The following is a 23,763-nucleotide window of genomic DNA, read 5'->3' as shown; positions in this document are numbered from 1 at the left end:
AGAAAAAAATGTAGTTTTTCATTAAAAGAAGAGGCTTGGTGCTTTTCTTTGATGTCTGATAGTCACATTTTGCTAGCAGAAAATATTTGGAGGATCGTCAAATTTAGATTTAAAAAAAAATCATCTAAATTCTTGCAACTAAAACAGAAAGAACAAAAAAATCTGGCGGGGAAAGAGTTATGAATAGGGCTGCTCAATATATCGTAAAATCATCACAATAACAGCATATCCAATATCCGAGAGGTGTGATAAATTAAATATATTTTATTCGGCTAATGCATAGTTTATCTAAATCTGTAGCTGGCACGAATTGACTTCCATAGAATATTATGGAAGTCGATTGGCACCAGAAACCAGCTATCTTCAAAGAAGGGCTGAACAATATATTGAAAAATAATCATTATCGCAATAATAGTATATGCAACATTTATATTGCATAGAGGTGTAATAAATGAAATATATTTTATGTGGCGAATGTATAGTTTATCCAAATCTGTAACTGTCACCAATTGACTTCCATAGAACATTATGGAAGTCGATTGGTGCCAGTAAACTTCAATGTAGGGCTGCACAATATATCAAAAAAATGATCATTAATTGTAATAATAGTATATGCAACATTCATATCACAGAGCGGTGTAATAAGTATGTTATGTGGCAAATGCATAGTTTATCTAAATCTGTATCCATCACCAATTGGCTTCCACAGAATATTATGGAAGTTGATTGATGCCAGTAACTATCAATCTTCAAAGTAGCGCTGCATGATATATCGAAAAATTCTCAAAATATTAGCATATGCAATATCTGTATCGCAGAAAGGTGTGATAATTTAAATATATTTGATGTGCCTAGCATTTGAGTGGTGAATGCAATGGCTCTTTATGAAAATGTGTAGCTGGCACGAATTGACTCCCATAGAATATTATGGAAGTCGATTGGTGCCAGTAACCAGCAAATGTCAAAGTAAGGCTGCATAATATATTTTTAAAAATCATTATCGCAATAATAGTTTAGGCAACATCTATATTGCAACATCTATATTGCATAGAGGTGTAATAAATTAAATATATTTTATGTGGCGAATACATAGTTTATCTAAATCTGTAACTGTCACCAATTGACTTCCATAGAATATTATGGAAGTCGATTGGTGCCAGTAACCAGCAATATTCAAAGTAAAGCTGCAAAATATATTGAAAAATTATGAAAATAATAGCATATGCAATATCCGTATCGCAGAGAGGTGCCATAAATTAAATATATTTGATGTGCCGTGTGGTAATGCATAGTTTATCTAAATCTGTAGATGGCACCAATGAACTTCCATAGTGACCTGCAATCTTCAAAGTAGGGCTGCACAATATATCGAAATAATAGCATATGCAATATCCGTATCGCACGGATAAATGAAATATATTTGGTGTGCCAAGCACTTGTGTGATGAATGCATAGTTGATCTAAATCTGTAGCTGGCACCAACTGATTTCCATAGAATATTATGGAAGTCGATTGGTGCCAGTAACCAGCAATTTTCAAAGTAAAGCTGCACAATATATTTTAAAAAATCATTATCGCAATAATAGTATAGGCAACATCTATATTGCATAGAGGTGTAATAAATGACATATATTTCATGTGGCGAATGCATTGTTTATCTAAATCTGTAACTGTCACCAATTGACTTCCATAGAATATTATGGAAGTCGATTGGTGCCAGTAACCAGCAATCATCAAAGTAATGCTGCAAAATATATTGAAAAATTATGAAAATAATAGCATATGCAATATCCGTATCGCAGAGAGGTGCCATAAATTAAATATATTTGATGTGCCGTGTGGTAATGCATAGTTTATCTAAATCTGTAGATGGCACCAATGGACTTCCATAGTAACCAGCAATCTTCAAAGTAGGGCTGCACAATATATCGAAATAATAGCATATGCAATATCCGTATCGCACGGATAAATGAAATATATTTGGTGTGCCAAGCACTTGTGTGAAGAATGCATAGTTGATCTAAATCTGTAGCTGGCACCAACTGATTTCCATAGAATATTATGGAAGTCGATTGGTGCCAGTAACCAGCAATTTTCAAAGTAATGCTGCAATGATTCCATAGAATATTATGGAAGTCGATTGGTGCCAGTAACCAGCAATTTTCAAAGTAGGGCTGCACGATATATTGAAAAATGTTCGCAATAATAGCCATAAATTAAATATATTTTATGCGTCAAGCACTTGTGTGGTGAATGCACTAAAATGATCACTCATGTTTAAATCAAAAACCTTTTCATTTATTTTTAAGACTATTGTTTGTTTTTTTATTAATATTTTGTGCTGTATTTGGTTACTGAGCAGCAGTAAACAACACTTTAAAATATAAGCGGCTTTCATGTGATTTTCTAGACTAGTAGTGTTTTAAATTTAATAAATGCATAATAACGGTGATAACCGTGAAACCAGGATTATTCTTCAGATTTTAATCGTACAACCAAAAATTATAATCGTTGCATCCATAATTATGCAGTTTAAAACATAATATATGGATGTGTTTGAATGTAGAAGAAGCCTAATTAAGCAATGCGCTGCTCTTGTTGTGCTTTGAAATACAAGATCTGAATATGTTTGTAAAAAAGCCACATTGCACAATGCAGTGATGTTATGTAGTTGAGTTAGTACGTTAAAATTCTAAATATTAACGTTTTAATGTAGAAAAAGCCAACATGGGTGTCTTAAGGAGCAAAAATTCAGCATATGGGCTCTTATATACTGTTGTGTCATCACTCATATTGCAAGTCATATTTCTCCGGCCTCTCGTTTGGGATGCTTTTCATGAACTGGCTCCCATGACAAACTAATTGAATGGCCCTGGTCTATTAGCTCAGAACAAGACTGTATGTTATATGATATATGTTTATTTTAGTATCATTATTACATGAATAACTGTTTTAACTGCTGATAAAAAGTTAGTATATCATAATAAATATTATTATCTTAACATTCGAACAACAATATTGTATATTTTCCAAGTATCGATTAGCCCTATTTTAAAACATCTTCGTTTGTGTTCAAAAGATGAATGAAACTCTTTAAAACCACATATTAATTTTCATTTTTGGGTGAACTGTCTCTTTAAAGAGTCAGCAACTGCTAAAGCAATACTACTGCGCTCATTACTGGCACATGTTTAACCACAAGCAAATGCAAACATAAGCCAGGTTTCCTCTTGACTAGTTCTGCTGTTGTAACTCCACCCATCGGTACCATTAACTGGGCTAATAAAGCAGAGCGAGAGGCCTGTAGCGGCAGTTTTTTTTTCGGGCTGGTATCCATGGTGACCTCAGTAGGGTCTAGTTAAGGTATTTCCTGCTTCGCATGTGTCTAACAGGCTCTTAATCCTGACAGGAACAGGGGCCAGAGAGGGATCAACTTTCCCCACCAAAAACACTGCAGTGAAGAATGAAGGAAGGAGAAAAGATGAGCTAGAGTAGTCTTATTTAGGCACAAATGAAGCCTAGAAAGCACACTTCAAATACATACAGGTACAAATTTAAAAGTCTCTTTCTATAAAGCTTGACTATATTAAAAATATTGTATATTTCACCATTAAAGTCTTGCATTTCAGTATGTTGATGTACTGAAACTGAATATTAAGTAAGGGGGCAGGGCTTACTTTTGCACATCATTCCCTCATACCAAACTAACGGTAAAAGAGGGTATTAATATGCAGTTGCTACTGAATATTAAGTAGGGGTAGGGCTCTGTGTTATTGGCTTTATTTTGTTCTAAATCAAATAAAATGTAATTAAAAATGCATTCAAAATAATAAAAATTAAATAAAATTAAAATATAATTAAATTAAATAAATATAATTTAATGAATTAATGATGAATTTAGTGGGTGTCTTCTGTATACCATGCTAAAACGTGTTATTGCCTTTATTTTGTTCTAAATAAAATAAAATAAAATAAATAATAAAATAATTAATTAAATAAAAATAATAAAAAATAAAATAAAACAATAATAAATAAATAAATATTAAAAATAAAATGAAATAAATTTAATAAAATGTATTAAAATAAAAATAAGTAATTAAACTAACTAATGATTGATTTAGTGGGTGTCTTCTGTATCTCAATGCTAAAACGTGTTATTGCCTTTATTTTGTTCGAAATAAAATAAAATAAATAATAAATTAAATAAAAATAATAAAAAATACAATAAAACAATAATAAAAAAATAAATATTAAAAATAAAATGAAATAAATTTAATTAAATTTAATAAATAAAAGTAATTAAATTAACTAATGATTAATTTAGTGGGTGTCTTCTGTATCAATCAATGCTAAAAATGTGTTATTGCCTTTATTTTATTCTAAAATAAAATAAACTAATTAATAAAAAACATAATTATATTAAATAAAAAATAAATAAATAACAAAAAATAAAATAAATTAAAAAAGGAATTAAATTAAATAAATAAAAATATAATTAATTTAATTAATTAATGACTAATTTAGTTGCAGTCTTCTCTATACCATGCTAAAAATGTGTTATTGCCTTTATTTTGTTCTAGCAAAAATGAATTAAAATTAAATTAAATTAAATAAAAAAATAAACAGTAAATAAATAATATACATTATAATAAAATATAAATAAATAATAAAAATAAAATATGTTAATAACTTAAATAAATAAAATACAATTAATTTAATTTAGAGGGTGTCTTCTGTATACCATGCTAAAATCTGTTATTGTCCTTATTTTGTTCTACCAAAAACAAAATCAAATAAAAGAATCAAATAAAAAAATAACTTAGGTAAATAATAAAAATAAAATTAAATAAAAATGTAATTAAATCATATAAAAATACAAAAAAGAATAATATAAAGTAAAAAAATAAAACAAAAATAGCATAAAACATTTATTAAAATAACAAAATAGAATAAAATTAATTAAATGAAAATATTTAATCATTATATTTAATACAAATTTAACATAATATTTAAACATTTATATTTAAACATTTAATATAAAATAAATATGTGGAGAAATATTTGAGTAAGGAGAATTTTTTAGTTTTACCACACAGAGCATTTGATTCCATGCTATCAAATAAGAGCGTATAACTGAACCAGAGGTGTTTCACATAATAAATCAATGAGAAATCTGAATGAGAGATACACAGCTGATCTTAAACTCATGTCAATGAGGTTGTAATTTCCTCTTGGCCTTTTGGACCGAGCAGTTCAGATGCGGAAAACATTTCGCACCAGTCACCAAAGAAGCTGTTTACAGCATCAAGTGAGAGTATCCTGCAGTAATAATCACGCAAGGAGAAGATTATACAGCTGCGTTTTGATTTACAGCCATTAATCGACATGCTTCCTTCCAGGATATTAAAAAGTGGCATGTGACCAAGTCATCAGCCACTTCAAACGAGCAAAACATCATAGATACAAGCTGAGGACATGCACCGGTGTGCAAACTATAGAGTCCAGATGTTGTCTGGCACCACTACTGCATTAAAAACGGCATTATATTTAAAATATAATGAATATAATATAAATATATTTATATTTCTTTTCTTAAAGGTGCAGTAGGTTAGCATATATGCTATCCGTTAGCATAATATCTTTGAAACACAATCCCTCCCCTGCCATCCAAAGCCACGCCTCCTGAAATCACGAACGCGCACATTAAAGAAGACAGAGAGTCACTAGATCATGTCATTCACCAGTTAAACCCTTCATAGCACTTTTCAGAATACCGCAAACGCACTACGAGTAACATGACAAGAACTGACCGATCAGCTTCATATCTTGTATGGAATACACACATTTCGGTAGACTGAGGCCTATCCCAGTTCTATTTTTGTATCCCTTGAAAGGGATAGCCCTTGAAACAGAGTGTGAAGGGGAAGGGCTTCAAAATTTACCCCTAAGAAATGGGACAGCACGTCATCATGTGTCTTCACGATCTCTTCATATGAGATCAGACGATGGCGACTGCTGTAGTTATTGTGTTATTATTTGGTGTTTATCTTCAGGAAATCACTGAAGGCATATATTATGTTATCGTGACGATATAATGTGGCATAAGATCGTAACTGTACTGTGTATTTACAAAGTGGCCATATTCATCTATGTAAACACGCCAAAACAACATTAACATTATAGCAGACACTGTACAAAGCTGATTCACAGACACTAGACTATTCTGACAGGGTATTCGAGTGACATTAGCCGCATTTCCACTATCGGGCCAGTGCGAGCCAGGGCTTTAATCGGGCCAGGCCGGGCCAATAGCCCGGGAGGTTGAGAAATGAGGCCGAAATCATGTCGCGTTTCCACTGTCGGGCTAGTTGCTCGCAGTGCGTCACGCAAACACCGCCAACGAATCAAACGTCACACAACCCGCCCACTTCAGCGGGAACAAAAAACTCAAATTATAACCACAAACACAACCTGGCATCACTACGAGAGCTGGAAGATGGAGAACACCGAAGCGATTGCTTTTTTACTGTTTGTGGTCTGTTGGTGTAAGGCCAGACAGCGATCCCTGGATAAGGACATTCGAGTTCGGCGGCATTTACTTCGAACACAGATTTTGGCTGCAAGGCGAGTGAGTTGATCAAGCGCGATAGCAAAACAAATGTAAGGGAAGAAAGCATCTTGTCTCCTCTTTACCTGACAGGAAAACTCCGCCTTTGTACGTAACCCCGCCCCGAAGCCCCAGTTGGCCCTCCTTGGCCCAAGGTATTCGGCGGGCCGAAAAAGGCCGGACGCTGGCCCCAAGGAAGCCCTGCTGTGGCCCGATTACGCCCCGGAAGTGATAGTGGAAACGCGACTGGCCTTGGCTCGCTCGCTTTAGGCGCGATAGTGGAAACGCGGCTATTGAGTGTCAGAATGTTGTGGGACTGCTGTACAGGAGTTATTAAATTAGCGAAATTTAGCGGTTTTTTAAGCATGATGGTAAAACACGAACGCGGTTATGAATATATTAAAACATGTGCTTGTTTGTTGTAAAAATTCAGAATAATGACAAGAAAAATACAAATTTGTGCATTTTGACTTCCCTGTGCAGCCATGTTGTCGTTGTAGCTGGTGTATTCTGGGAAATTTTCTTACTCCTTGGTTTCCAGTGTGGTCCTGAAAAATCTCTGTTTCAAGGGGTATCTACCCCTTCTCCTTAAGGCTGATTTATACTTCTGCGTCAAGCGCATGTGTAGGCTACAGCGCGGCCTATGCGTGGACGCATAGCCCCCGCCGTTGCCGTCGCTGATGTGCACCCCTCAAAAAATGTAGCTACACGTCGCAACGACGCGTAGCGCAAGCTCTGTGATAGGTCGGCTTGGTAGCGCTGACGAGTGTGGGCGGGACCAAGAGCCGTGCGAGCCCGATGGAGCGACTGAAACGTCCAGAAACGTCCACGGGACTACGTTCTCAGAATGAGCCTGGGTAACTAGGCAAGTTATTGTATATCGATGATTTGTTCTGTAGACCATTGAAAAAATATATAGCTTAAAGGGGCTAATAATTTTGACCTTAAAATGGTTTTTAAAAAATTTAAAACTGCTTTTATTCTAGCCGAAATCAAACAAATCAGACTTTCTCCAGAAGAAAAAATATGATCAGACATACTGTGAAAATTTCCTTGCTCTGTTTACTTTGCTAGTCTTAAAATGACCTGATAATCTGGGTTTGTTTTGGTAATCTTTAATCAAAATCTGATCATTTGCGAAAATATGCTAAGCAAATTCAACCGTTAGTTTGCTGACAGTGAAAGATAAAAAGAGCACAAAAACAAAACCCCGCCCCCTACTTAATATTCAGTTTCAGTTAGAAGTACATCATCAGGCTGGAATAAAAGTCCACAGCAACTTTTTCAGAGTAAACATCATTTGGGAAAAATTTCAAACAGAAGAAAATCAAAGGGGGGTGAATAATTCTGACTTATATATATATATATATATATATACGTACACACACAGTAGTTAATGTGACTTAAAATAAAGTGTAACACATTTTTATTATAATTAAGCATCTTTAATTCAATTCAATTCAATTAACCTTTATTTGTATAGCGCTTATACAATGTAGATTGTGTCAAAGCAGCTTCACATAAAGGTCACAGTAAATAGGAACAGTGTAGTTAAGTTTGTAGTGTTTAAGTTCAGTTCAGTTTAGCTCAGTTCAGTGTGGTTTAATAATCACTACTGAGAGTCCAAATATTGAAGAGCAAATCCAACGATGCGCAGCTCTATAGATCCCGAACCATGCAAGCCAGTGGCGACAGCGGAGAGGGAAAAAAAACTTCACTAAAGGCGGAAGTGAAGAAAAAAAACCTTGAGAGAAACCAGGCTCAGTTGGGCACGACCATTTTAATTTCTCCGCTGGCCAAACGTCTTGTGCAGAGCTGCAGTCTCAGTGGCGGAGGCTGGAAGCTGGCCTCAGCGAAGACTCGTCTGTCTCTGGAGCGTCATAGGAAACAGTCTCATGTTCTCCATTCTTCCATGATCATCGCAGTAGTTGTTCAGGATTCGGCCAGGTCCAGGATATGGAAACCTTGGGATCATCTCGTCGTTGGTCTTGGATCGAATCAGTGACTCTGCATAGTCTAATTTTACTTTTAATTTTACTTTTACTAAGACGCACCCTATCGTGAGTCAGTCTCTCGTTTTGGAAACTCAAAGCGGCTAATCTTCCAGATTCTGTGAGCAGATTAGCTTGGCTTGAAGTTCATATTTTTGGAAAAGCAGCCCAGCTGGAATAACCATCGAATTTTTATCCTTCCTGCTTCGAGCAATTCTGAAAAAAAAGAAGATTGACATCCCTGAAGATCAAGTTAATTAGGGTAAATCTTGAAGGGAAGGTTTTTTTAGGTGATGGTCAAAGTGAGAGGAGCAGGAGAGAGATGCTGAAATGACAGGAAGCAATACAAGACTTGAATGACCACAGGGATTTCCTTTCATGACAGAGAATGAGAGGAAAAGATGGAAGGGGAAATATAGAGAGCGGGCAAACGCAAGAAAAATAAAGTAATCAGGAAGGGAGATTTGGCTTGTGTGATAGTCTGGAATGTGCACCGTCACTAGGAATTACAGATAATGCAACTGGAATGCTCCTAGTCAGTTCATTCTGTGACTAAACTTGATTATTCCCACTAAGAGTCCATTACTTATGATTAGTGAAGGTGTGGGTTCAGTGTGACGGCAAAAGAAACAGCACACACACACGCACAAACACAAACAAAAGCATACAAACACATACACACACTCAAACGCACAAACAAACACGCAAAAACCCAAATACACACACATAAACACACACACACAAATGCATGCACAAACACAGGCAAACACAAACACCCCACACATGCACAGGTAAGCACTCAAACGCACGCACGCACACACACCCACCTACACACACAAAGACGCACACACACAAGCAAATGTGAAAACATGCACACACACAAACACATAAACGCATACACACACACACACACAAAAAGAAAGATGCACACACATACAAACGCATGCACACACACGCACACACACGCACGCACACACGCACGCACACACGCACACACTCATGCCCACGTATGCAATCGAACGTACAAACACATGCACGGACATGCGTGCGCACACACACACGCACGCACGCACGCACGCACGCACGCACGCACGCACGCACGCACGCACGCACGTACACACACAAAAAAACAAGTACACGGAAATTCATGCACAAACACAAGCACAAACACACACAAGCACGCACAAACACACCCACACACATACTCGCACAAGCAAAAGCAAACACACAGAAAAGCACAAGCACACACACACAAACAAAAAACCAAATACACGCAAATTCATGCACATGCACAAAGCGCGCGCACACACACGAACACGCAAAAGCACACACACACGCAAAAGCACACAAACAAACACATACACAGGTATGCACTTGAACGTACAAACACACGCACAAACACACACACACACACACACACACACGCATGCAAACACACAAACACAAGCTGATGCACAAACATGCACACACACAACTATAAATATCCAAACACATAAACACACACACACACGCATATGCACACAAACAAACACATGCACAGGTATGCACACGCACGCACAAACACACATGCAAACACACAAACACAAGCCGATGCACAAACATGCACACAAACACAAACACACACACGCATGCACAAACACACCCACACACGTGCACATACTCACACAAGCAAAAGCAAACACACACAAACTCAAACACACACACTCAAGCACAAGCAAATGCTCACAGGCACATGCACTCACACATGCACACACACGTCAACGCATGCACGAACACAGGCTAAACCAAATGCATGCACATGGATGCAAACACACACACACACACAGTTAAAAACTCAAACACAAACATGCACACGCACAAACACACGCAAGTACACAAACACACTCCCACATGTCTCCGAGCATTAATCTGCCATGACTTATGCTAGCCTGCATCAATTAAAAGCCCACATCAGGACTTGGACGCTAATGGCATTTGTTCACAATGGCCACGCTTGTACAAATATAATCACTGCTTGCCTACACGCAAATGTGGCCCTGCACACACACACACACACACACACACACACACACACACACACACTCTGCAGGAATGAGATCAGCGAGTCCTGCTGAATCACAAGCATTGTTTCCACCCCAAACTATTCACTCATCTCCTTCTAGATGCTCCGCGTGTTTGAGCGAGTGCGGCTGAAAAGGAGAGAATGATGTGGCAAGAACTGGAGGAGAGTCAAGAAAGAAACGCACCAATGAGAGAAGCAGATCAACACAGCAACAGTATTATTTAAACCACGACAATAACTTAATGGACACTATTGAGGAACACTATTGAGTAGGGCTGCAGCGTATTGGAAAAATCTGACGCTGCAATATTTTGATTTGCCGTGATATACACTCACCATTTCGAGGTGATTTTCTCAATATTTCGATATATATATAGAGAGAGAGAGACAGAGAGAGAGACACACACACACACACACGCTCAGTGGCCACTTTATTAGGTACACCTGTCCAACTGCTCGTTAACGCAAATATCTAATCAGCCAATCACATGGCAGCAACTCAGTACATTTAGGCATGTAAACATGGTCAAGACAATCTGCTGCAGTTCAAACCGAGCATCAGAATGGGGAAGAAAGAGGATTTAAGTGACTTTGATTGTGGCATGGTTGTTGGTGCCAGACGGGCTGATCTGAGTATTTCAGAAACTGCTGATCTACTGGGATTTTCACGCACACCATCTCTAGGGTTTACAGAGAATGGTCTGAACAAGAGGAAATATCCAGTGAGCGGCACTTCTGTGGGCGCAAATGCCTTGTTGATGCCAGAGGTCAGAGGAGAATGGCCAGACTGGTTCATGCTGATAGAAAGGCAACAGTAACTCAAACAACATGAAAGCATGGATCCATCCTGCCTTGTATCAACGGTTCAGGCTGGTGGTGGTGGTGTTATGGTGTGGGGGGTTTTTTTTGGCACACTTTGGGCTCATTAGTACCAATTGAGCATCGAGTAAACTCCACAGCCTACCTGAGTATTGTTGCTGACCCTTTATGACCACAGTGTCTCCATCTTCTGATGGCTACTTCCAGCAGGATAATGCACCATGTCAAAAAGCATAAATCATCTCAGACTGGTTTCTTGAACATGACCATGAGTTCACTGCACTCAAATGGCCTCCACAGTCACCAGTTTTCAATCCAATAGAGCACCTTTGGCAGAATGGCATATTCGCATCATGGATGTGCAGCCGACAAATCTGCAGCAACTGCGTGATGCTATCATGTCAATATGGAGCAAAATCTCTCAGGAATATTTCCAGTACCTTGTTGAATCTATGCCATGATAGATTAAGGCATTTTTGAAGGCAAAAGAGGTTCCAACCCGGTACTAGTAAGGCGTACCTAATAAAGTGGCCAGTGAGTGTATGGCCAGGACCAATAAAATGCTGATTATGAGCAGCAGTGTAGTGCTTAATAAGTTTATTAACTTATTAAGCACTATTGACTGCCTCTTTGTATTTTCATTGAGATCGTTTATTTGCCCGGATTGTTTTTTTTAACAATAAATGTTTCTATTTTGATTACTATTATTTTCTTGGTGTTTTTATGTATTGTTGTAGTGTTGTTTGGAAATTACTGAAAAATGTCAAATAAAAACACTTATCAAAAAAATCCTTCAGAGTCACATTTGGATAAATAAATAAATGGGCGACATTTGCTCGAAGTTAACGTATGTAACGTGAATAGTTGTAGCGTGTTGTAGTGCACCTAATAAGTGTTACTGCTGTAGTAATACATCAAAGAAAGTGAACTTGGGATTTGTAGTGTGTACTTAGATCTATAGAGGTAAAAAAGTATATAAATAAATAAACCTGAAATTTTAGGTATTGCTGGGCCCACACGTAATCCGCGCGCAGCTTTTTTTAGGCCGTTATTGAATCTGTTTATTTACTGATGCGAATGTGCGCAAATATTTATATTTATTTAGTTTTTATATCAATTTCCAGTAATATTATTAACGAATATGCTATTTTTATATGATTTATTTACAATATCACTTGTAGTAATATTTTCATACTTTAATTCATCCCAAATGTGCTCAGTCGGGTTGAGGTCAGGACTCTGTGTAGACCAGTCCAACTCTTCCACTCCAAACTCCTTTTGGACCAGGAATTCCCAACCTCGTATTCCCAAGGTCAACAGCTTAAAAACAAGCCCACATCATAACCCCTTAACCACCATAAAGTAATCATTTCTGTCTTTTAGAAGACTTTCTGTTTACCAAACAAGTGGTTCTAATTGGATTTGCATTGTAAACCTTAAAGTTAATATTTTTCTTATTTTACGTATTTAGTTACTACACTCCCAAAATCATTCTGCATAAATCCACAAATTTCTCAAACAATTGTCCACAGATTCTGTCTGCCTACCTACGAATATAAATAGTTGACATTGCTTGAAATATTAGATACTATAGTAGCATAAAGATTATACTAAAACATGGCAGAGTTAAAACTGTGTGACTGATTTGTTCCACTATCACAGACTTTGAAAGTGTTTTCCCATTGCATGTCATTTAACAGTGTTTAGACAAACCTAAAACACTATTTAAAGGGAATCCAGTTGTTTGTGCAGGTTGTATTTTCACCTAGGAGGGAAAAAACAACAAATGCGGGAGTGTCAGCAACTCATCAACAGCTGAAACTATCATTTACACCGCAGGAGGCCTGAGGGAAAAGTGCACTCCGTCCTGACAGGAGGAAGAAGGAGAGGAGGAGTAGAGGAAGAAGGAGAGGGGATCCGCACGCCTGGCCATTTGGCTGTCAAGCATTAAGTGGGTAAAAGGTAATCCATCACATTCTGGCCGCTTCGTCTTCCCTTTGTTAGTCGCACAACAAAAAGTTTAAGGAAAAGTATTTAAAGACAGAGAAACTGAGACTGCACCAAATAATCGGAAGCCGTATGTAATGGGAGAAGTTGCATCCCGGACGAGCCCCCAAATTTCAGATTAGCTACGTTTTCATCCAAAGAAGAATTTATATTGCACAAATAATTCATGAACTATGTGGATAGGTTGGGAAAATAAAACAAAGGTTGGGAATGATAGTTCATGAAGGACATTTAACATTTATAGAACCTTTTAATTGCACAAAAGGCTCTTTATAGCAGAAAAAATGGCTATTTAAATGTTGATAACTTTGATTATGACTAGATTTGATATGAAAGATTCTTTAGAGGAACCAATAATGGTTCTCCTATGGTATTTTATATTCATGGCACTATTTTTAAAAGGATAGTTCACCCAAATCTGACAATTCTGTCATCATTTACTCACCTTTACTTGACCTGTTTGAGTTTCTTTCTTATGTTAAGCATAAAAGAAGATATTTAAAAAAAATAGGACCTATAACCATTGACTTCCATAGTATTTGTTTCTCCTACTATGGAAGTTAATGTTTACATGTGTTCAACCTTCTTCAAAACATCTTTAGTTTTTTAGTTTTCAAGAGAATAAAGAAACTTAGCCACATTCTGGCCGCTTCCTCTTGCCTTTCTTAGTCGCACAACAAAAAGTATTTAAATGATTAGCGAGAAACTGAGACAGCACCAATTATTCAGAAGCCAAATGCAGTGGGAGAAGTTGCTAGGCATGGGACGATAACAGTTTCAATGTATACCGCGGTTTGGAAAACTCAAGGTTTTAAAACAGAAATTTTCTGTAATATCGTTCCTAAGGTATGTGTAAGATTTTTTATTTACATTTTTTGTTTTGTTTTTAGGATAACAGTATCTTCAACAGAAAAAAAATCCAAAGATGCCATTTTAAATGGTCAAGAAATCAGTGTTTTTGAAAACAGCAGAAGTCAATGATGCATTTTCATTATTTAGTCTGAAATCTTTACTGCTCCAAAATATTATAACTCTTAAAAAAAATATATATTGTCTTCAAAGGGGGGAAAACTTATGGTTTTTCTACCCAGACATTTAAAATGAATATATTTTAAAGCAGTAATCACAATACCATGATACCGTGATATTTTTATCCAAGGTTATCACACTGTCAGAATCTTATACCAGCCCATGCCATGCCAACAAGTTGCATCCCGGACGAGCCCCCGAAATTCAGATTAGTTACGTTTTCATCCAAAGGAGAAAGAATTTTGCATAAATAATCCACAAACAGTGTACATAAGAGAACAAAATAGTCACTTATATGCAAATGATTGATGATAAAATTGAAATGAGATAAACTGCGCATAAAGCAAAGTGTTTGATGAATATTTCCATCGAAGGTTATTCGCATGTTTTTGGGTCATGTAAGAATTATCCAGCTCAAGAGAGAAAAAGTTTGCCATGTACACACTATTAAAAATATTTTTCTGCAACACTGAGGACTTAGAATAACCATTTTTGGTTCCCAAAACAACCATTTAGTCAATGAAGAAAACAAACAAAGAATATTTTAATCGTCCAAATTTGTTTTATTTACTTTAGTGGAATGGAAGATTTATTTTCTGTCATTTTTATGAGTGTGTTTTCAGATTTTACATACACACACACTCTTAAAAATAAAGGGTATTTATTCATCCTAAGAATGTAAACAAATTTTCAAGCAATGGCAGTTTTATTTACCTTAAAAATAAAGAGTGTATTTCAAGATTTTACGCACACACTTTTATAAAAATAAAAGGTTCCTTATTGGCAATTATAGTTCATAAAAGGCTCAAAAGGCTCTTTATAGCAGAAAAAATGTCTATTTAAATGTTGATAACTTTGATTATGACTGGATTTAATATGATAGATTCGTTGGAGGAACCAAAAAATGTTTTTTCTATAATATTTTATACTCATAACACTATTTTTAAAAGGATAGTTCACCCCAAATCTGACAATTCTGTCATTATTTACTCAACCTTTGCTTGTCCTGTTAGAGTTTTTTTCTTATGTTGAGTATAAAAGAATAACCTGTAACTATTGACTTCCATTGTATTTCTTCATCCTACTATGGAAGTCAATGGTTACAGGTTTTCAGCCTTCTTCAAATTATCTTCTTTAGTGTTAAACAGAATATAGAAACTCAACCACTTCAGTAAACACTGAGTAAACATTCAATTTTGGGTGAACTATTCCTCACAAGTAAGTTTTTATCCAGAATTTTTAAGCGATATTCAAAAATGTGGATGCACAATATAGTTCCCCTTAACTGCAACCGCATTTTTATGCAATGCAAGTATTCACAACAATGACTAGCCCATACGTCTATACTTAACAACTCTGCATTCTGCAACCACAAGGAAACATGCTTGGTTTTCCCAGAAACACGATCTCCGCTGTGGAATAGCACCACAGGGCGGAGTACTTTCTGTGTCTTCTTTTAAAAGCAGTAATTTATAGCGTCTCCGGTAGTCAACTCTTCCCTTGACAACAAATACCTGTTCATTACAAAAGGAAGATGGTGAGACAACAGGGAGGGAGAAAGATAGAGAGAGCGAGAGAAGCGAGGTATTTTTTGCATAGCCGGAGGGTACAGATGGCAGCTATTTCACACCTCCAGCTCTGGGGTAAATTCAGACCTATCATGTTTATTTAAAGCCTCCACACAGTCGGCAAGAGCAGAAGTGACCGCTCTTTTTTTTAATAATAAGAGTAATGCAAGGCATTGAGAAGTCTCCGGGGAATGCTGTATTTCCGAAATCCTAAAAGACGTTGTAGATACGGAAGCACGTTTGGGCCTGTGAGAGCCAAAGACACTGGCTTGGCTGGAATGTTGCCAAAGGACACATTTTTCAGGGTTTTATTTCAGCTGGTGTGCTTCTCCCACCCCCCCCCCCCCTCCCTCCTCCGCCAGTCTGTTTCCCTTTTTCACCCTCTCTATATGAATCGAGTGCATGAAAGTCCTCAGGGTATTGAATGGCTATTTTGGATATGAGGTGGAAATGAAAAACGAATGGTATCCAATTGTAAACTTCCACAGCTCAGGGTTGAATGTGTGTTTTTTCTCTCTCCTGGCACACACTACTGATATGCCAACACAATCTCACGGCAATTCGTAACTTTTTTTTAGTGGCTAATTCGTATGAATTCGTACGATCTAATTCGTACAATTTAGTACGATTTGCTCATCCTCCAATGACGGTTGGGTTTAGGGGCGGGGTTAGGTGCCACGCCTCCTTTTTAAAATCGTACCATTTCGTACGACTGAACTCGTACGAATTCGTACGAATTAGCCACTAAACTGTCAAAACGTAAAATACTTACGTTTTCTCGTGAGATCAGGCTGGATATGCACCATATTGCAGATGTGAGTATAGTTGGTAACCGTGCAGATAGATCATAGTACAAGGTGGTACAATTGTTTTGTACAATATCTAATGGGCTTTTAATGGGGGTGTATTTTGGACAACAGTATTATAATCGCTCTTCAGAATAATATTAAAAGTGTTTAATGCACTTGAATACAGTTGAAGTCAGAATTATTAGCCCCCCGTGTATATATTTTAACACAGGGATTCTCAACCGGTAGGCTGCGGCCACTAGTGGGCCTCAGCGATCCTGCAGGTGGGCTGCGAGATAGCTTAAATTAGCTTAAATAATTATTTGATTTCATTATTAAATATGTTTTAGATAAAAATTATTGGTGTAATGGCATTCCCCGTTTTCTGTTATTGATTACTTCGGACTCGCTGTACAATACAGACTTAACCGTGGCTGCACTTCCGACCGCTGCACGTCAACTAGGACTACATGCTCAGCTGTATAAAGCAAACAGTCACGCAAATGTAAAGGTAACGATGATTATAGTTATAACTAGTTCACGTGTGCCTCACGTCTGCGACTCGTATCAGAGTGTAAGGAGCTCAACGTCTACAAGACATGGCTTATTATCAAAACAAATCTTCAATTCAGACACCACAGAACAAGACTAGAGAAAAGACTTACCCTCATCTTGGATGGCTGGTCTGCCCTGCGACTGAAGAGCCTGAGTTAACAGTACTGATATCAGAAGCAGCGTATTCCTCATTATCATCATCATCTTCATCATTATCATCAAAGATTCTCTACATCTGAACTCCACATCCAGCCCAGCTCTCCATGAGATCAACTAGGACATCAGCACTGTGTTTAAGACAGAGAGAAGGAAAATTGATTAAAAACAGTCATCTATTCTGAACGTGTCAAAATGTTCAGTGTAGAAATTAAGTACACTGGGCTTAACCTGCATGGAGTCATCTGAATAGAACTGGATTGTGAAACGATGCAATTGGTGGATAGATTTATGTATAAATTAAGTACAGTTAAGTCAAAATTATTTGCCCTAATATTTTTTTTTCTTTTTCAAATATTTCCCAAATGAACAGATTCAGGAATTTTTCACAGTATTTCCGATAATATTTTTTCTTCCGGAGAAAGCCTTATTTTTTTATTTTAGCTAGAATGAAAGCAGTTTTTAATGTTTTTTTAAACCATTTTAAGGTCAAAATTATTAGCCCCCTTAGACGATATTTGCTTTGGATTGTCTTAAAAAACATCAATATTCAATTGAGTTGCCTAATTATCCTAACTTTACCCTAATTAACCTAGTTAAGCATTTAAATGTCACTTTAAGCTGAATACTAGCATCTTAAAACTAGTTACACATTATTTACTGTCATCATGGCAAAGATAAAAGAAATCAGTTATTAGAAATGAGTTATTAAAACTATTATGATTAAAAATGTGATCAAATCTTCTTTCCGTTAAACAGAAAAACATACCGGAGGGCTAATAATAGATTTGTAATAGATAATAGTTGTAATAATAGAGTTGTATCTCAGTTGTGTGTCAGCTCACTTCGTCTGTTTGCTCTCTCGAAATACACAGGAACACAAACGCGCTCCTATCTGTCAACTTTAGACCCCAGCGTGACCCCGACACACCATCTGTCCCACAGCTATCGGAACTCCTCACTCAAACATCATTTACACACTTCAACACACACCCCACTCCGACGAAAAAACCAACAACTGCATTTCACAACTCGACAAGCAGATGTTTTCCCTTCTGAGTGTTTGGCTGGGGTCATTCGTGCGTCGTTACTTGCAATCGGGTAACAGGTAAACGGTAATATGACGTTGGGGAAAGTTTCGTTTTGAATGTAGTGCATTACAATATTTTTTTTTGTAATTCACAAAATGTAAATATGGCGGAAATATGGCGGAAGAAAAGGTTAATATCAGTCCCTCCAGGATTATGTGAAACCATTTGCTATTGAGATTAAAAACAAATGACTAAATTAGAATATTTTCACAGCAAAACACGAAGCAAATAATTAAAATTAAAACAAATAATACCATGTGTTTTGAGAAAAATTGACAAAATTAGTCATTTTAAGATGCAAATATTTTTTTAAAATATCCATGCAAAGTCCTGAAGGGACAGTAATATTGTCAACTAATATAAAGCTGGCGTTAGGGTTAGGTTTAATAAATTAAATCTAGACTTGCTAGATTGACTAAATGGAAACTCAATTGACTATTAGTGCATCTTTTAAACATAGAGCTGCACAATATCCAAAAATTAACATTTTCACCATAATAGTTAATGCAATATTAATGATAAATCATATTTATTTTATGTGCCAGGCATTTGTGTGCTGCATACAGATGTTGTTTATCCAAATTTGACCAATCAGAGGGGGCCTTATTATCTTTAGCCCCGTCTCCCTTAGAGCTGCTGTTGTCCTATTGGCTGGAGTGACCAAAAGGCCAGCCAATAGGAGTTTTCAGTCATTCATAATGTTTTTAAGCAAGTGTTTACACCTCGACATAGCTTAATACGCTGATTTAATTCAATAATTCAAATTCAATTTGATCGGAAAACATCTATTAACTGTTTAGATTAGTTTTTTTATAATAATAATAAATAAATGTTAATTTAGCACTTTTTAATAAATAAATATAAAAAGTAGCTCATGAAAAAATTGCATTTCCCTACATAAATGCTATATTGTTATCACAATACTTAAAAAACAATATCACATATCATTACCGTGCAGCCTTGATTAAATGTTAATACCAGAAGAAATCTCGGCGAGGCATAACGCGATAAGATGTCCATCACCTTCACAACTGCTCTAATAAGGACAAGAAACTTGGACAAACGCCAAGACGCTTGATCCATCCACATAAAAAGTTCCCACAGAATTTGTGATGGTTTCATTTTCCATCTTATATGTGCAGCTGGTGCAGATGAACGGAGAGACGGGCAAACAGGGACATTTCATCCCCAACACAGAGAGCATTAATCACATTAATAATCACTCGTCACACTCGGGCATACACAAAAACTCACGGCAATTCAACAGCAAGAATACAATAGCAAATTGGGAAAAACTGACATTGCACTATATTTTGTTTATTCATTCGTTCTCTTTTCGGCTTAGTCCCTTTATTAAACAGGGGTCGCCACAGTGGAATGAACCAACCAATCGCAACCAATCACTGGGAAACATCCATTCACACTCATTCACTCACACTCATACACTACGGACAATTTAGCTTACCCAATTCACCTGTACCACATCTTTGGACTGTGGGGGAAACCGGAGCACCCAGAGGAAACCCACGTGGATAAGGGGAGAACATGCAAACTCCACACAGAAATGCCAACTGACCCAGCCGAGGCTCGAATCAGTGACCTTCTTGCTGTGAGGCGACAGCACTACCTACTGCGCCACCGTGTCGCCTTTATTTTGTTTATCTGTAATATAAATAAAAACTAGGACAGCACAAAATATGATTTCAGCATCGATATATCGCAATGTGTGCATCCGCAATAGTTCCATCCTAAAGATATGCAATGTAGAGTCTGAAGTATAGCTGACCAGGAGCTACAGAAATATATTTAATCACTGCGTTTATACGGAATTTATATGGTTTATGCAAAAATCGTTTTTGTTACTTCGAACTTTTGTCTTGTTTCTAGTCCAAATATCAACATTTCAAAGGGAAAACAAGATGATTGCACGCCCCCTGCTGGCAGATCATTTAGCTTGATTTAAAGGGCACATAGTTTACCTCTTTTTTATGATTTAATATTAATATTCTGGTTCTTCTGAGTGTGCCAGTTTAGGTTCAGTTTAAAACACAATTCAGATTTTTTATTATAATGTGTTAAAAAGTGTCATGTTGGGGGCGTGTCCACAGCTTGCTGATTTAGGGGTGTGTTGCTTCACATGTAGATTAGTTTCGGCTTCCCGCCAACATAACAAGGGGGCGGGGCCATGAACTCACCCGCCCTGCGTTTGCAACAGAGTCTGACAGGCAGACTGAGAGGAGTCGGAGTGAGAGGATCACCATTCAGTCGTACATGTACGACTCTGACACAGACCAAGCAGAGAGTACAAAATCATTTGTGTCTTTGTACAGTTTTACAGCCAACTGTGTGCTAGTTTCAAGTGCCGAGCTTGTACACCGAGACTAATAACCACGCACACTGAATTAACTTTGACCGAGGCACCGGATGCGCCGCTCGAAGCCGCGACACGGCACACCAGATACTCTCTGTGGCGTGGCAGAAACATGAAGTGTCCCGAATCGTCGCGCCACGCATGTTTGAATTCTAAACATAGGTTTCTGCAGCGGTCCGCGGTGTCCAGCCGTCGACTTGAGTGTACCCTGATAGAAACCTACGTTTAGAATTGTAAAACGCATGCTAGTTAAGATCACAGGGAGCTTCTGGGATCGCGAGAAATGCAAACGGCTGAAGTATAAGGTAGACTCAATGAGAAGTACACATGTTTGCAAACCTACCTAAAGATACAACCAATAATTCCGATTAGAGCGATAATGTGGAGAATATTGATCTTGTGTTGAGCCCAATGAGCCTTGCATCTAAAAATAGAGCTAGCGTGTTCCTTTAGTGATATCGCTTCAACTCACGCTGAAAATGGCGGACGTGAATCAACAAACTGAGAATATGATGATGCGCCTGTCAATCAATATTGGTGGGCGGGGGGACCGCTCTCCTACGTAAAGTTGTGGTCGGTTTGAAAACAGCTCCAATTGATCCACCGTTTTTTATGTCGTTAAATTGAAAAAAAAGGACTGAGTGTGTTTATTTCACCCCAATATGACAGTTTATACACTATACCTGCACATATGTCTGTCCAAACAGCTTGAAAAGTAGATTTTTCACTATAGGTGCCCTTTAAGGGATGTGAACAATGAATCTTCAATAATGACATGTGCTTTAAACGTATGTGCTTTAATTCAAAACATCCAACTGTCTCGAGTTGATGTCATACGCATCTATAAATAAATTAAAACCTAAAAGTTCATTTGTACAAAGAGAAACGTTAACTAGGCTGGAAAGACTAACGTTCCCTCAACTACTTTTAACACATTTAATTACTGCAGTTTATGAAAAAGACAAATATAAAGCCTCTCGGAGGGAAACAAGCACAAGACAGACGGCTTAATTCATACCCAGATGAGTTGCCTGATGTAAATGTTTAAGCATTTTTTAAGAAACAAATCCCTCTGTTTACGTGAACTATCCCCAAGTAAAACAAACAGCAGAACGAACGTTGTATTTACCGTCGTGCTCTCTGTGAGAAAAGGGAAGGAGGCGCGGAGAGACGAGAAAAAGGGAGGGAGTGCGTGGAATAAAGCGAAATAGGCCAAGTCAAGTGGAAAGAGAAGTTAGTACCCTAATTAATGAACCCCGGCGTGTTTTTTTTCTGCCTGTGATCATTGGAGGGGAACATGGCGAGAGCGTACAGCAAGCCCAGCTCATTACCGCTGCCTGCTACTGGAGCGGAACATTCCAGAGAACAGCATCGGTTTGTGTTGGAGACAGGACGGGACGCCTGACCTCACTCACTTCAGCACTGGTGGGATCCAGAGCTACAGCCGGACCAACAAACCCAGACCGACGCTCCACGGGGAGGCTATTAGGGCCAGGCTGATGACCGCCTCCAAAGTCCCTTTCAAGGAAAAGTCTGTTCACTTCCAAACAGAACAAAACCCACATTGCGATATTTAGTTTTTTTGAGATCTGATTTCACCAGACGGCCCTATTTTGTGAAAGAATCCCTATTTGTGTATTGATTGGAATCATTTGTAGGGGAGTGTATCAAATGTAGGAAATAAAATCCATTAAAGCACAGATGAAAACAACAGGGCATCACAGTGGTACACAGGGTAGCACGATCGCCTCACAGCAAGAAGGTCGCTGGTTCGAGCCTCTGAGGGTCAGTTGCATTACTGTGTGAACTTTGCATGTTCTCCCTGTGTTGGCGTGGGTTTCCTCCGGGTGCTCCGGTTTCCCCATAAGTCCAAACAAATGCGCTATAGGGGAATTGGGTGAGCTAAACTGGCTGTAGTGTATGGATGTGAACGCAAGAGTGTATGGGTGTTGCCCAGTGTTGGGTTGCGGCTGGAAGGGCATATGCTGCGTAAAATATATGCTGGATAAGTTGTCGGTTCATTCCGCTGTGGCAGTCCCTGATAAAGGGACCAGGCCTGAAAGAAAATGAATGAATGAATGAATGTAAACAACAGAATAAACGTTAAAATAAATAAATAAATAAATAAATAAATAACGCTTTATGGTTTTCATTCATTCATTCATTCATTTTCCTTCAGCTTAGTCCCTAATTTATCAGTGGTCGCCACAGCGGAATGAACCGCCAACTATTCCAGCATATGTTTTACACAGCCGATGCCCGTTCAGCCGCAAACCAGTACTTGGAAACACCCATACACACTCATTCACACACACACACACACAGACACACACACACACACACACTAGGGCTGCACGATATTGGAAAAATCTAACATTGCGTTTTTTTTTATTCTACGATATAGACCTTTTTCTTGGTTGCTGCATGGAGGGCGCCATAGCGAACAGCGTCTTCCGGTAGGATGCTTAGAACTTTCATTTAAAGCATTTACAACTGGTAAATCTGGATCTGAAAATGGTTGTCAATACTATTTTGAGTGGCTCGTGGAGTGTTTTTGTGATCCACAACTTTGATTTTGAAAGGCGTGTGTAAAACTGTCAGATGTGGGTCAAGCGCGAGAGAAAAACGTTCTCCTAATGACCCGTTTCAGGCCTGTGGTACAGTATAGGTCACCTTTATCAGGCTTGCATTTCCACTGCCAAAAGGGTACAAATAGTAC

General features: G+C 37.7%; 1 protein-coding gene across 4 annotated transcripts in view; it reads right to left on the bottom strand.

The window, feature by feature from the left end:
* Positions 1 to 23,763, bottom strand: part of fgfr1a (fibroblast growth factor receptor 1a) — an 85,845-nt gene that overhangs the window by 55,206 nt on the left and 6,876 nt on the right. For all 4 annotated transcript variants that reach the window (XM_056463014.1, XM_056463015.1, XM_056463017.1 and 1 more), the window contains exon 2: positions 17,537 to 17,713. In XM_056463014.1, the coding sequence (XP_056318989.1) occupies positions 17,537 to 17,645 (109 nt within the window). In that variant the 5' untranslated portion in view covers positions 17,646 to 17,713. The remainder of the gene's footprint in view (positions 1 to 17,536; positions 17,714 to 23,763) is intronic.

This window comes from Danio aesculapii, chromosome 8 (assembly GCF_903798145.1).
Source record: "Danio aesculapii chromosome 8, fDanAes4.1, whole genome shotgun sequence".
NCBI classification, from domain to species: Eukaryota; Metazoa; Chordata; class Actinopteri; order Cypriniformes; family Danionidae; genus Danio; species Danio aesculapii.
This window is presented reverse-complemented; position numbering and strand designations above follow the sequence as displayed.